The following is a 14,889-nucleotide window of genomic DNA, read 5'->3' as shown; positions in this document are numbered from 1 at the left end:
GTCAACCCTTGTTCTACTTTCCCTTTATACCACATAAGTAGCAGATAAGGGAGACTTCAAGGTCACTGACATCCTAAAACCAAACTAAACATCAAATCTGATTAAATACATTTATTATTTAAATTTAAAACAGGGGCAGCTAGGTGGCACAGTGAATAGAGCACCAGCCCTGGAGTCAGGAAGACCTGAGTTCAAATCCAGCCTCAGACACTTAATACAAAAACTAGTCGTGTGACCTTGGGCAAGTCACTTAACCCCAATTGCCCTCCAAAAAGCAGTAAATAAATAAAATTTAAAACAAATTTTTAAATGGAGTTGAAAAGGAAAACATAATTGACTTTACCAGGGGTATTGTGAGAACCAAATGCAATAATGGATGTAAAACACTTTGTAAATCTTGAAGTGCTATATAAATGTCAGTTATTATTATTGTTGTTAATATTATCCTTAAAGTACTATATAGATGCCAGTTATTGCTATTATTATTATCCTTAAAGTGCTATGTAATGCAGTTATTATTATTGCTGTTATTATTATCTTTAAAGTGCTACATAAATGCAGTTATTGTTGTAATTTATCTTTAAAGTGCTATATAAATGCTAGTTATTATTGTTGCTATTATTACTATCTTTAAAGCGCTACATAAATGCAGTTATTATTGTTGTTGTTGTTATTATTATTTTTAAAGTGCTATATAAATTCCAGTTATCCTTAACCTGGCCTCAACCAGTTATCCTTAACTGGTCTCCAGTCTGATGATAATTTCATTCCTTGAGCCCTCTCCTGAATTCTTACCATGAAGGTGTTCTAGTAAATGTTTCACAACTTCAGTGGGGGCAGGGAAAATTTATATACACACACTTTTAAGTTTAATTTGCATTATATATATTTAATATGTATATGAGTATATATGTGTGTATATATATGTATACCCACACATACATATATATCCAGGTTCTTAAATATAGATATTTATTGTTCAGTCATTTTTTTGTTATGTCCAACTCTTCATGACCCCATTTGGGGTTTTCTTGGCAGAGACACTGGAGTGGTTTGCCATTTCTTCTCTAGTTCATTTTACTGATGAGGAAACTGAGGCAAACAGAGTTAAGTGATTTGCCCAGGGTCATACAGCTAGTAAGTGTCTGAGGCCAGATTCAAACTCACAAAGATGAGTCTTCCTGACCGCAGGCTCTGTACTCTATCCACTGTGCCACCTAGCTGCCCTGAGATAAAGAGATAGAGATTTTCAAAGGACCTGGATTCATTCTGACTCTGTTATTTACAAGCTAGGTAAATTCCTTACCTTTTCTGGATCCCAATTTCTTCATCTATAAAATAAATTAATTGAACTAGATGTCAAAAATCCCTTCTAATTCCAAATGACATTACTCCAGAGAGAAAAGAAGACTGTAATCTGCTGTTGATCTGAGCATTTTATGCTATTGATCTGAGTGCATTTTATGAGAACTGAGAGAAAACAGGACTCAGGGGAGAGGGAGGGAAAGAGGTAACTTTCATAACCAGACTCTGTGCCTGATGCTAAAGGTTCAGAGGGGGGCAGAAACAACAACAGAAATAATAACTTGTGCTTCTCTACCTTACTGAGATTCACAAATCACTTTCTTCCCTCGAGATGGTTAAAATAAACATTATTATATCTATTTTATAGATGATGAGATGGAAGCATGATTTTTCCAAGGCTTCCCTTAGTTCCATTATTTAATATTGGAAGATCAGTCAGTTTGTCCTCTTCCTAAAGCCAGCAAAAGACACAAGGAGCAGTAATCATGTGTTTATCTCAATCAATGGCCTGAACTGTGAGGCTTTTCTTTTCTAATAATTTTCTGAGTGATACCTTCCCTGCTGATTTGTCAGTGTGGAACCTACTTACTAATACTCCTATAGATTTGTGAATTTAGCCAAAGATAACACTACGCTAGAATACAAGCTTATTTGTGAAGTCTCACAGACAGGTTTGGTGGAAAATAATGAGCATTTTAATGTCATAAAACAATGAGAAGCCGTGGAGGGGAAAACAAGATTAAAGAAAGGTTGGCAAGACACCCAATTAAGTAAAGTCATCTCAAGGGCACTTAAAAATAAAACTAGAAAAAGGACAACAAACTGAAGAAAAGTAATTTTTTTTATATAATGAACTCTGTTCCCCATCAAAGATGGTGGTACCACCATGTTTGGTTTCTAACGTCATAGTTCTTGATGTGCTGCTGGAGACAACAAGCATTTACTAAAAACTTACCATATGCCAGGAAGAGTAACAAGTTCTGAAAATACAAGCAAATATAAAGATAGACTTACCTTAGGAAGCCTACATTGTACAGGCGAAGACAACCCCTCAAAGGAAGTTGAAGGGGGGGGGGGGCGGTGTGAATAAGGAGAGAAAAGAAATGGTGGAAAGAGAAATCCAGAGATTCCAGAGTGGAGTACAGAAAGGAATGAAGGAATGAACATGGCTAGCTTGAACACTTGACTTAAAATAGAAGTACTGTGTGCAATTAGAGGAAGTGTTCACAGAGGCAGTGATATTCTAAGGTGAGAGGATTGCTGGGGCAGCAAGGTTCCCGGACACATAAAGCACTTGGATTTAGATTCAGAAAGACATGAGTTCAAAAGTGATTTAGACACTACTTACCTGCATGACCCTGAGGAAGTTACTTAACCTCTATCTCCCTCGTCTTTAAAATGGGGATAATAATAACACCTACCCCCACCCCGAGTTGTGATAATAATAAGACAACAATTTGCCAAGTTGTTTACAAATCATAAAGCACTATATAAAGTCTTCTTCTTGTTTGTGTTTGTTTATTATTATCTTCCAAAGAGAGAAGTCTACTGGGTCATGGTGGAGAAAGAAATCCAGAGAATCAAGAGTGAAGCCAGAGTGGAACCTGGAGTGAGCATGCTAGGGAACCTATATGGCAAGTTCCTTATCCTTTAATTAGTCTATTAGCTTTCCAAAAAGCTACATCTGAGTTCCTTAAGTTCTTGGGTATGTCCTAAGCCCGTATGTCCAAGCTTTAATAGTATGTTGCCTTCCTTCACTCCAGGAGTAATTTCAGAACGCTGATTCTGTAGGAAAGAGGGGACTGCAGACTGGAAGCCAGAAGCTTGGGCCTGGCTTCATTAGCACTGGCTTTCCCAGATCAACAGGCCACCTCTCTGTGTGGGTTAGGGATGGTTCACTTATCAGGGGAGACAGTCATACCTCAGTTCTATCTAGCTGGCCCTCTATTTCCTATCAACCATTATAAATTCTGGGAAGGGCAAGGGATAAAGCGGAGGAGGGACCAAGACCATGACTGAAATCTAGTCCTATTGTGTGCACACTGGGCATGTACTCAGGCCCTCAGATAAGGTCTGGGAAGCTGAATCCATTCCCCAACCCCTATTTCTGTTCCTCCAGATTTTCAGGGGTCCAACATTTCTATGGGAATTTATAAAACAAATTCCCCTAAAGGATACAAATAACCCATAAGAAAGAGGTCTCAAGGAGTGATGATGAGGACCCTGGATCTCTGCCTGAGTCACATGGCAAACAGGTATGGCAAATTGATTTTCAAGGCCATCAAGGGGAGGTGTTTCATCTAGGAAACAGGCCTATAATAACACGGTACATCATTCTTGAAAATTAGCATTTGAAAAAGGTAATATTATTAGTACCAAAGAGGACATAACCTCTAGTGTCCTTGGAACACTTGGCAAATAGATAATAGTTGGCTGAACATTCCATTAATAAAGGATCTTTATGAGTAATTGAAAGGGGACTTCAAGTTTCTCATTGTCAAAAACATCACCATCTGCACTCCCTAACCCCGCCTGGCCCAGAAGACTGTATAAAGGCACATAAGCTAAGCACATGGGACACTGATTGAAACCACCATCTGTGCATCCTGTCTGCTGTGGAAGTTCAAGAGACCAGTACCATGAAGATAAATCTTCTGCTGAGTCTAGGGCTGACTCTAATCTCTGTCCTCCATGCTTACCCCACTGCGTCTGATAAAAATGCAAAAGATAATATTCAAAAGGTACCAGGGGGAATGAGGGACCTGGGTGGATTCTTTCTCCAATTGCAACTAAGAAAGTAAAGCCTTTAGTCACTGATTAGGACCAGAACAGGGTTTGGTAAAGAATTAAAGACTCTTCTGGTGAGAATATGGGGAAAAGGAAGCCTATATCTTTCCTGGCAATGATAATGTCACCTCCTTCATGAACGTTTCCTTAGTTACCCCACTGACAGTAATCTCTTCATCCCTTGAGCTCATAGCACTTTCTATTTCTTTTATGTACTTATATTTTTATTTGTATTATAGTCATTTGCGTTACCTATCTTATCTCCTGTACTAGAGTGAAAGATTCTTGAGAGAAAGAACTATGTCAAATACATTTTGTAACACCTTCCACCTAAGACATAGTCATGCACATAGTCAGGACTTAGTAAATGGGTGTTCAGAGTGAATTATAAATGAATTCTGTACTCTAGGCTTCTGCAGATTGGGGGAAAGGATAAAAAGGGAGTTTCTTCTAGACTTTTTCATCAGCTTTCAGGAAAGTGGAGTTCCATTTACTTGGCTTCAAGTGTACAGAAGCGCATAGAGGATGGAGGTGACATGAAGTTTTCCATAAACAATATCGAAGTGCGTGATCATGATGTTGTATTTGACTTGGACCTCAAGTAAGTAATGGGAAAATTATTTCAGGTGCCAAAGTGACAGATATTCTACCTGCTGCACATATACACACATAAAAAACCTGACACTGGGAATAAGAGTCTTTGGCCTATGCATTTGAGTTTGTATTTGGGCCAGGACACAATGGCTCTATTCTAAAGGAATTTAAATGGGGACTTGGAGGTGAGGAAAGGTGGCGCTGAAAGGAGAATGTCAGGAGGCAAAGAGACCCATGTGGGAAAGATAAGAAATACACAAATCTTTTACCCCCTTAGTAACCAGGCCCATGAAAGTCAGTGGGACTAGAGAGAATCTACATTCCACCATTTAGAGTGACTGAAGTCCAAACTTTTTGTTCCAAGGAGTTGTTTTGTTGTTGTCTGATTGTTCTTTCTATTCCAGGAAAGATGGAAAATGTATCCCATATTTATTGGTTGCTAATAAAACCGAAATAAACAATGTGCTAAAAGTGGATTGTAAGTATAAAAGAAACATTCTCATGGAAGTTCATCTCCCTCCAATGACAGAAAAGTATATTAATAAAACAACTAAGTTTAACCCAATTCAACCAAATCAAAAGGAAAAATCCATGAGCTCCAAAATTTTTGACTTGAGACAGTTGACAGGCTTGTTTGGAGGATCAGAATAAGACTGAGAAATTACTCTTTCTCAAAAAGACAATTCATTTCAGGAGTTTTTGAAAAGATGAGACTAATTTTTTAGCTTTGTATCCCCAGAATCTAGTACAGAATATTGCACATGTAGGCTATTATAAATGTTTTGAATTGAGCTGAATTGAATTGAAGGAAGATGGATTGTTTTATTGGGGGGGATGGTATATTCCAAGAATTGTTTGAGGGTATTGTTTGAGGAAGTGAATTAGTCTGGAATTAGCTAAATTGCCTGAAAGTTCCTATGTAATGTCATAGAAAATCAAGAGACCCAGATTCTGACCCTAACTCTGCTTTTAGCATTGTTATATAGTGGGAAAATAACTGAAGCTGAATTTATCTGTTGCCTCTGACACTTAATAGCTATGCAATAATGGGTAAGTGGTTGACTGTCTAGAGGGGAAATAGCATATTGTTAGAAAGAACACTGTCTAGGGGCAGCCAAGTAGTACAGTGAGTAAGAGCACCGGCTCCAGTGTCAGGATGACCTGGAGATCGAATCCCGGGCTCAGACACTTAGCACTCATCCAGAAACACCTGGCCGTGTAACCTTGAGCAAGTTACTTAACCCCAATTGCTTAAAAAAAAAAAAGAAAGAAAGAACACTGTCTAGAGTCAAAAGGTTTAGAGTTCAGATTGCCCTCTGGTTTGTTGCCTCAGTGCCCTTGGGCAAGTTACTTAACCTACTGTAAAATGAAGGAGTTGGCTAAGATAGCTTAGAAGATACCTTCCAGCTCTCAAACTATGATTCTCAGATCTCTGATCCTTAGTGTCCCCATCCATGAAATGGGGCTAAGAATTCCTGCAGTGCTTGTCTCCTAGGACTATTGAGTGACTTTGCAAACCATGAAGTATGATATAACTATGAGTTGTTATTGTTTTCAATCTTAAGGAAGTCACTTAACTTTTGCATCTCAGTTTCCAGGATAATACTCTCCTTACCTGTGTTCCAGAACCTTGCAAAAATCAATAAGAATAACACAGAACTTAGGGACATTTTGAAGAATGTTAAGCTTTATAAAAGTACAAAGTATGATTATTAGAACTGACAAGTTAGAGGGTGCATATGGTTAAACTAGGTCCGGTACAATCACTGAGCCAGACCAGGAAGCACCCTAGTACATGCCAGTTCACTTCATTTCTGGATTCTTTGGGAGTTCTGATCTTATTCTTCTGGTGATTTCACAGATGAAGGAGAAAATACTGTCTACGTGGAGAAAGCTGAGCCACGAAACTATGTTATCTTTTCTACACATAACATTCAAAATGGGGCAGAGACCGTGGTGCTGGAGCTTTATGGCAAGTGTCCTTCATATGGTCCCAACCCCTACGCCAAAGCATTGCCCTGCGATCAAAGGCAAAAGCCATAACATATTAGAAAGAACCCTGAATTAGACATCAGGACACCTGGATACAACTCCCAGTTCTAGCCCTGTCTTAGTTTCACATCCCCTGCCTGGATCAGTTTTCCCTTCTATAAAGTGGGGATAAAAACCTCTGCTTTGCCTACCTTTAGGGGCTGCAATGATTGAGTAAGGTAATAGACACTTTTGTAAACTACAAAGTAATGTACAAATATAACCAATTATCAGAGTTTTGGAGCCTGGGAAGGAAAGATTTTTCTCAGGAAAGGATATACAAAAATAATAATAATAATAATAACATATACACTCTTTTCATAAACTCATTTGCAAATATAAGTGCTTTTCTACCTCTTCTCTCTCTCTTTTCTTTCCCTATGCTTCTCTGTACTCCTTCTCTATCTTTGTTTAATCCCTTCTTTCTGTTTTCCCTCTTCTTTCTCTCTTTCCTTCCCCTACAAACTCTCCCTCTCTCTCAACACAAATTAGTCTCCTTGTATCTCCCACCCATCTTACTACATTTTTGATGCTGAGAGAGTTTCAACTTTGCTTTTCAAAAAAAGAATTATTCAGGGCAGATATCAATGGGAAATGGAAGTAATTCTAGTTAGACCTTTACAAGTCATTTACCCACAGCCATACTTATTGGAGATTGCAGTCTCTTTAAGAATTGTTTAAAGGCACTATCTTATCACCTCTCTTCTCTGACTTTTACCCTACTGAACACTGTAAATAACACACCTAATGCTAGGGTATATGGCAGCTGAAGGCTCCTCAAAGATTCCTCATGATTCACTCAGATCTAAGATTAGAACTCTCACTTTTTCCTCCACTCTTTGCATGTGAAGTCAATTCCTTCTGAAATATCAAAAAATGTCAGTGAGAGAAACTCCACCATCACATTCTCATTCCTCACCCTAATTATAGGACGGACCAACGTTGTAAAAGAAAAAGCCAAAAAGTCATTTGAGAACCTTTGCAAAAAATATGGGATCAATAAGGATAACATCATTGACATGACCAAAGAGAGTAAGTTTTCTTCATCTTCCTGTTCTCTCTTCTTCCTTGACTAGAATGAGGAATTCCATAGGATGGAAACAAGAGAGGTTGGACTAAATTGTTTCCAAGATCCTGTGTAGCTCTAAATCTACGATCTGATTATCCCATGACAACCAGCTCAGGTGCTTTTGTTTTAACTCTGAAGTACTGATTATATTTAAATTATAAAATTTAAATTATAATTTATAACAATAATTAAATTATAATTTAAATTAAAATTGCAAAATATATTATATTTTTCTCTGGGTTTTTCTGACATAGAAAAGGTCACTCATATCTGCTGTTTTACTCCACAGATGAATGCAATAAAGACAAACAATAGAAGAGTTGTCACCAGTCTACAGGTTTGTGATTTCTGACCTTGAGTCTGTACACTAGGACTTTATGTCCCGAGATACAGCTTTGTGACTGGGGGATGACTACGAATCATGGATGAGATACCCCATTAGGCCATCCAGTGAACATCTAACCTTTCTGACCAAGAGGACTTGGTGGTTCCTTTGAAAGTATTGAGTGTGTCCTGAACACTGTCCCTCACTCCTTTATCCCTCTACATCTATCCCCTAGTGTCTTCCCATTCTCTGCTCCCACCTTGATCTCCAACAGTCATTCAATGCCTTTCTCTGAGCATTCATTATGTGTCCAACAATGTATTAAAACAGCAAGGAGGGAACAGGATTCCTCTCCTCAAAGAGTTTATAATGTAATGGGGGAGATGGGATACACATATGAAAAAGGTAGGAGAGGCATAACAAAACAGCTACCCAGATGACTATAATGGGACTGAGCATTTAGGAAACAGATTTATAAGGAAATATTTAGAGTCCAACAGAGTTAATCAAGGAAGGTTCCCTGGAGAAATGAGATTTGAAGGAAGAAAGGCATATGGTTGAAGAATGTAGTGCTCAAACAAATTAGTGGGGCAGAAAAAGTCAAAAGCAACATTTTACTCTCTTTAGGGGCTTACTGTTTCCTTGGTCACTTCCCTGGGACACTTTTTCCACACATACACACATGTACAATGTAACTGCTAAAAACATTTGGTCAGAAGGAAAACTTATTGGGAAAAGGGGGAGTAAATGGTACAGAGAGGGGAATAAGGCATTTTTTTTTAATGTAGGACCTTCCCCTTTAGGCACTTTTCCAAAGTAGAAAGGTAACAGTACTGACCTAAGCCTCTGGAAACTACCCAGTTACTGGTCTCTAGAGAAAAATCAGTTGGTTAGCTTTGAGGTGCTGCATGGACCTGCCTATAGCCACACACACAATTTCTCCAGGTGTTTTTCTCTCTGAGGATGACTAGTATACTTTCTCCTGGACTGAACTGATATATTCCTAGATAAGAATGCCTTACCTAAGCTTCTGGGGTTTGGGGTTTTTGTTTTTTTCCCCTATTATCTTTTAGTAGCAGTTAGAGCACTGAATTTGGAGTGAGGAAGATTTGAATTCAGATCTCACCTCCGATACTTATAAGTTGTATGACCATGAACAAATCAATTAACCTCTCTGAGCTTGCATCACCACCTGAAATATAGGTATAATGATATCTGCTGTTTTAACTTCCCTGGGTTGTTTTGAGGATCAAATGAAATTGTGTATGTAAAACACCTGGAAAATTTTAAATCACTATATAAATTTCAGTTATTGTTATGGCTGAAACACCTGATGACTGATTCCCTATCACTGTCTCACAGGAAAACCCAAGACGTACTTCCCTGACCTGCTGGAATCCACCCTGGCTTCTATTAGTTCATAGATAATCAATATCTATTAGTCCATTTGACTTCTGTTCTCTCACTCTTCCTCCTCAGTTATCCATCCTTTTTTTCTCTACCTTGATCCCTGGATGAAACCTTTTCCTATATATGCTCAATAAATAATTCAACTTAATTTTATGTGTCCTTGAAGCTGAAACGAACTAGGAGTTGGGAGGGAGCGTAGGGAGGGGATCTCAAGAAATAGGCGAGTGGTCGCATTTTTCTCCTAATGTGATCACAACAGTCCGTATTTCTATGCTTTCAATATCTTAAGTTTTACAAAGTAATACCACTTTTAATGGTATTTAAAATGGTATTTTAATACCATTTTACAGATGAGAAAAATGAGGGGGAAAAAAGAGGCATCATTTTTTTTTAAGATTCTTGACTTTTATTTAAGTGATCTGATTTCTAGTCCCAATTCTGGCATAGACAATTAACAACAAGAAGAATAACAATAGCAACAGCAGCAGCAGCAGCAAAAAACAAAAAACAACCCTTTATCCATGTTGGAAAGGTGAAACAGCAAAGTATCTCACCCGAGATGAGATATGGAGTGGATTCTATATGATCTAAGATTACTACAACAGCTGGGAAGGCCTGGAACCCTGAAACCCTGAAAATTAATTGGTTAATTAATGTATGATGATACATCTGACTCGGTTAGGACCTTGTCCAATGTGATAAGACTATTCTTAAGAATCTAGGAAATAGATGGGAAGGAAGGAAGGGAACAAGAATTTATTTAAAACCTACTATGTGCCAGGTGCTATTTATTATGGGTCCTTTGCAAATATTATCTCATTTGAATCTCACAACAAACCTGGGAGGTAGGTGCTGTTAATCATCCCGTTTAATAGTTTGAGAAATCGGGGTGGCCAGGTGGCACAGTGAGTAAGAGCACTGGCCCCAGAGTCGGGAGACCCAGGATCGGTTCCGGCCTCAGATACTTAGCACTCACACAAAATAACTGGCCATGTAACCTTGAACAAGTTACTTAACCCCAATTGCTTTTAAAAAAAATAGTTTGAGAAATTGAGTCAGACAGCAATTAAATGACTTCTCCAGGGTTATACAACTAGTAAGTGTCTAAGGCTGAATTTGAATTCAGGTCCTTTTGACTCCAAGACCAACATTCTACCCACTGCACCAAATTGCTGCCTGAAATAGGGTTACAAGGAATCCCTATAAGAAATAAAGATCATAGATAACAGCTCATCATAGATAACAGCAGACAGTGGGGCTCCTCTGTTCTGGTATCACAAAAATATCAAGATACATGAGAACAATAAAAAAATTCAGTTTCATATTTCTACCTGTTGTAAATGCTTCAGTGACAATGGTTCCAACCACCAGAATGGGCTAATGAGTGTACATGAAGTGGACTGAAAAGATGAATACTTTCATTATTCTTGTTCTTGTTCATTCATTTTAGTCATGTTTGACTCTTCCTGATCCCATTTGAGGTTTTCTTGGCAAAGATATTGGAGTGATTTGTCTTTTCTTTCTCCAGCTCATTTTACAGATGAGGAAACTGAGGCAAATAGGATTAAGTGATTTATCCAGTGTCACACAGCTAGTAAGTTTCTGAGGCTAGATTTGAAATTAGGAAGATGAATCTTTGCCCTCAGCTACAAGTCACACAACAATGTATTGCCAATCAATGAAGAGTAGTCATATAAAATAAAGCTTCATTCTTTAGCCTAGATTAGACAAAATAGGAGATAATTGAAGAAGTACTGAAATTTGAAGGCAGAGAAGTTGAAGATCTTTAAGTCCTTGGTAATTTTCACTTAACGATTAAACTAGAAATAATACCCACTAATGAAATGAATGACAAAATTGACAATGATTAACAACAATTGTAAAACACAAATTGTAGCAGTTTTGGAAAGCATAACAATGCTTTGGAAAGCAATAACAATAATGACAAAATGATAATTTAGCTAACATTTCTATGGTACTTTAAGATTTGTAGCGTTACCTTATTTAATCCTCACAATAATCCTTTGAGGTGGTTGGCAACATCATCTAAATGTTCAGATGACAAAACTGAGGTTAAGAGTATTTAAATAGCTGTCAAGGGTTACACAGACTATTAGATATCTGAGGCAGGATTCAAACTAAGGTTCTTCTGATTCTTTTTATTTTATATATCTTTTTGTTACATTTTAAGTTCCAAACTGTCTCCTCTCCCTCCCTGCCCCATCCTAAATATATACACAGATATATATATATATATATATATATACATATATATATATATATATACACACATGCATATGTAAAACCATATTATGCTATGCATACTTCTATTTATCAGGTCTTTCTCCAGAGGAGGATAGCATCTTCATTTATAAGTCTTTTGTGACTGATTTGGGTATTTCTATGAATCAGAATAACTTAGTTTTATTCTTCAAACAATATTGCTGTTACTGGATACATTCTCTTGGTTCTACGCACTTTACTCTTCATTATTTCATGCAAGTTTTCAATGTTTTTCTAAAATTAGCCAGCTCATCATTTCTTACAGCCCAGTAGTATTCCATCACAATCACATATCACATGTTTAGCCATTCTCCAATTGTTAGACATCCCCTCAGTTTCCAATTCTTTGTTACCACAAAAAGAGCTGCTATAAATATTTTAGAACATATAGGTTCTTTTGCTTTTTCCCTAATTGCCTTGGGAAACAGACCTAATAGTGGTGCTGCTGAGTCAAAAGGTATACACAGTTTTATAACTCTTTGCATTTAATTCCAAATTGCTCTCTAAAATGTTTGGATCAGTTCACAATTTCACCAACAGTGTCTTCCTGATTCTTAAGTCCCACACTCTGCCACCTAACTCAAAGAAAAATCCATACAGTATTAATATCAACAAAACACAGAATCCTTCACCCTAAGCAACTATAAAAAGATCAGCACTTCTACACCAAAAGGAGGAAGAAATTTGATAGACATCTTTAGAATACATGACAAACAGGTTAAAGAAAATCTCATAGAAAAGCTTTTGAAAGAAGTAGATAAAATTTCACTGAGCAATAAAAATGGATCGCATTTGTCAAGTATAGCCAAAAGTTGCTTACATCTGGATGGCATCCAAAAAAATCACTATGATCCGAGAACAGAATCAAAAGGCCCTCCAGGTGTGACATCCACATGAACTCGACCAACTATATGCTGATAAAGAAGCTTAGTCATGCATATTTGTTAGTGGAAATAGTGAAATTTATAATGACAAATCAGAACCAGATCATTACCACCAGAAATTACAAAATGTTATCCTTAAGGAATCCACACAGTGACTATTATAGATATTGCAAGGAACAGTGGAAAACATTACATATTACACTATAAATTTTTGGCACCTACAAAATATGTAGCAAGACATGATAAGGTGTTTAGAATTATACATCAAAAGTGTTCATGGACCAACAGATGACAAATACTCATGTTGAAAATATACACCTTGAAATAGAACTCAATCAATGAACTCAATCAATAAACTGTACTAGATCCAGAGCAATACCACAGGCAAACTATTTGCCTTCAATTATCCAAACATGACACTGATCCACAAAATACTTTATAAGGTTTTTAATAAATGTCAACATATCAAATACTCATAATCTTCAAACTATAAGGGATAAAAAGTTTTCCAGATATAAATATCTAGCAGAGGGAAACAGCAAGGGACAGAGCACATTGGCTCTGGATTCAGAAAACCTTGAGTTCAAATCTTGCCTCTGAGGTTTACTAATCAAGTCTCTTTGGGCAAGTCACCTAACGTCCCTGGGTCTCATATCTCTCATACATAAAGTGGGGGTAGAGTATAGTAGAAAGCCTCTGACGTCCCTTCCAGCTCTGGATCTATGATCCTATTACCCTAAAATCATGTGAGAATAGGACAGGGTATATATCATCACTTCACTCCTGAAGGTATCCTGACTGTTGTTGCAGCAAGCCTGCATAAGATGACTTAAAATGCTAGTAATTGTACACTATGACAAAAATCAGTTATTTGATCCACTTGTGCAATAAGTTCATAGAAAATTAAATATAAAAGAATTTTAGCAGAATAGCAATTTGTCCTGGGAATATTTCTAACAACTTCAGGGGTAGGGGAAAATTTTTTTTAAAAGATGAGAACAAGATGGCAATAGCTCAAATGTCTACTGTGTTTTGAGGTACAAAACACTTGCCTCACTATAACTAGGTCAAGCAAGCAATTGCAATTATTATTGCCCCCAATTTTATAGATGAGGGAATCAAAGTTCAAAAAGCCATGTAAATTTCATGTAAGGGGAGGTATATGTTGGGGATCTAAGGACTTTCATAAAGTCATCCTAGACAATTTTCTTTATGTCTCTCCTGCAAATCAGTCTATGCATAAATCCTATACTTCACTGAGTAGGCCTAGACAAGAAAAGGTGACTAAACAATTTCTGAAGCACTTAACCAGATCAGATTTCCTTTCGTCTCCTTCTCTTTTCTTTTTCTTTCTTCCTTTCCTCTTTCTTTCCTTCTTTCTTTCTTTCTCTCTCTATTTCTTTCTTTTGTTTTTCACCATCTTTCCATCTACTCACCACCATTTCCCTGTCCTCCTCATGTTTTCCTTTGGTCCTAACTATTCTTCAGCCCTCTCAAACTTCATGAACTCTTAGTCTAACACGGCTGATATATGCAAGGCGTAGACTAACTTACCATTATCTCCTTCTCCTTATTCTCTCAGCTTCCATTCTTTTATCTCCCTTTTCTCAATCCCATTGCCAAGGGTCTCCATGGAGCTATTGCTAGTTCAGCTCTAAGTCCCTTGAATTATGGAGTCTATCCCTGGACTTGAAGACAGTAATTATTTGTCAAGAGAGGGGAGGACAGAGGAAAGAGGAAGGGAGGGGAGGGGAGGGAAAGGAATGGGAGGAAAGGGGAAGAGAGGAGAGGAGAGCAGAGGGGACGAGGACAGGACAGGACAGCACAGGAGAGGACAGCAGCGTCGAGTCTCAAAGGAAAGTCATCTGGATGTCCAGGAGAGGGCAGCATACCCTAGTATAACCAGCAAAAGTCTAACAAAAATCTAAATCCCTTACTACCAAAAATTTTAGACAGACAGAAACTTAGAGTCTAAGGTTTTTAGAGTTGAAAGAACTTTAGAAATTATCTAGTCCACGTTGCTAATTTTATACATAAGGAAATTGAGACCCAGAGATGTAAAGGGACTTCTGTAAGGAAATGAGAATGGAAGAGGCCAGAACAAAGCCCCTATCCTGAATGTTCTTTCCTCTACATTGAACTAGTCCAGTGTAGTGTAACCTTGCTTAAATGAGGGGCAGAAGGGGAAAGAGAATAAATAT

The 14,889-nt window shown here is 37.6% G+C and overlaps 2 protein-coding genes across 4 annotated transcripts in view; both read left to right on the top strand.

Moving 5' to 3' along the window:
• LOC138177289 (uncharacterized) overlaps positions 1–9,535 on the top strand; it is a 36,174-nt gene extending 26,639 nt beyond the window's left edge. The window contains exons 7-11 of the mRNA XM_069108399.1: positions 4,567–4,693; positions 5,091–5,164; positions 6,548–6,658; positions 7,648–7,749; positions 9,474–9,535. Of these exons, the coding sequence (XP_068964500.1) occupies positions 4,567–4,693; positions 5,091–5,164; positions 6,548–6,658; positions 7,648–7,749; positions 9,474–9,535 (476 nt within the window). The remainder of the gene's footprint in view (positions 1–4,566; positions 4,694–5,090; positions 5,165–6,547; positions 6,659–7,647; positions 7,750–9,473) is intronic.
• The window catches only part of LOC138177279 (kelch-like protein 20), a 186,708-nt gene that overhangs the window by 133,456 nt on the left and 38,363 nt on the right, over positions 1–14,889 (top strand). The gene's annotated exons all lie outside the window — the stretch shown is intronic.

The sequence above is a fragment of the Petaurus breviceps genome, unplaced genomic scaffold (assembly GCF_028583685.1).
Source record: "Petaurus breviceps papuanus isolate PSGF00001 unplaced genomic scaffold, PetGlider_PUasm1.0 90383, whole genome shotgun sequence".
NCBI classification, from domain to species: domain Eukaryota; kingdom Metazoa; phylum Chordata; class Mammalia; order Diprotodontia; family Petauridae; genus Petaurus; species Petaurus breviceps.
The sequence above is the reverse complement of the archived record's forward strand: the minus strand, read 5'-3'. Positions and strand labels throughout refer to the sequence as shown.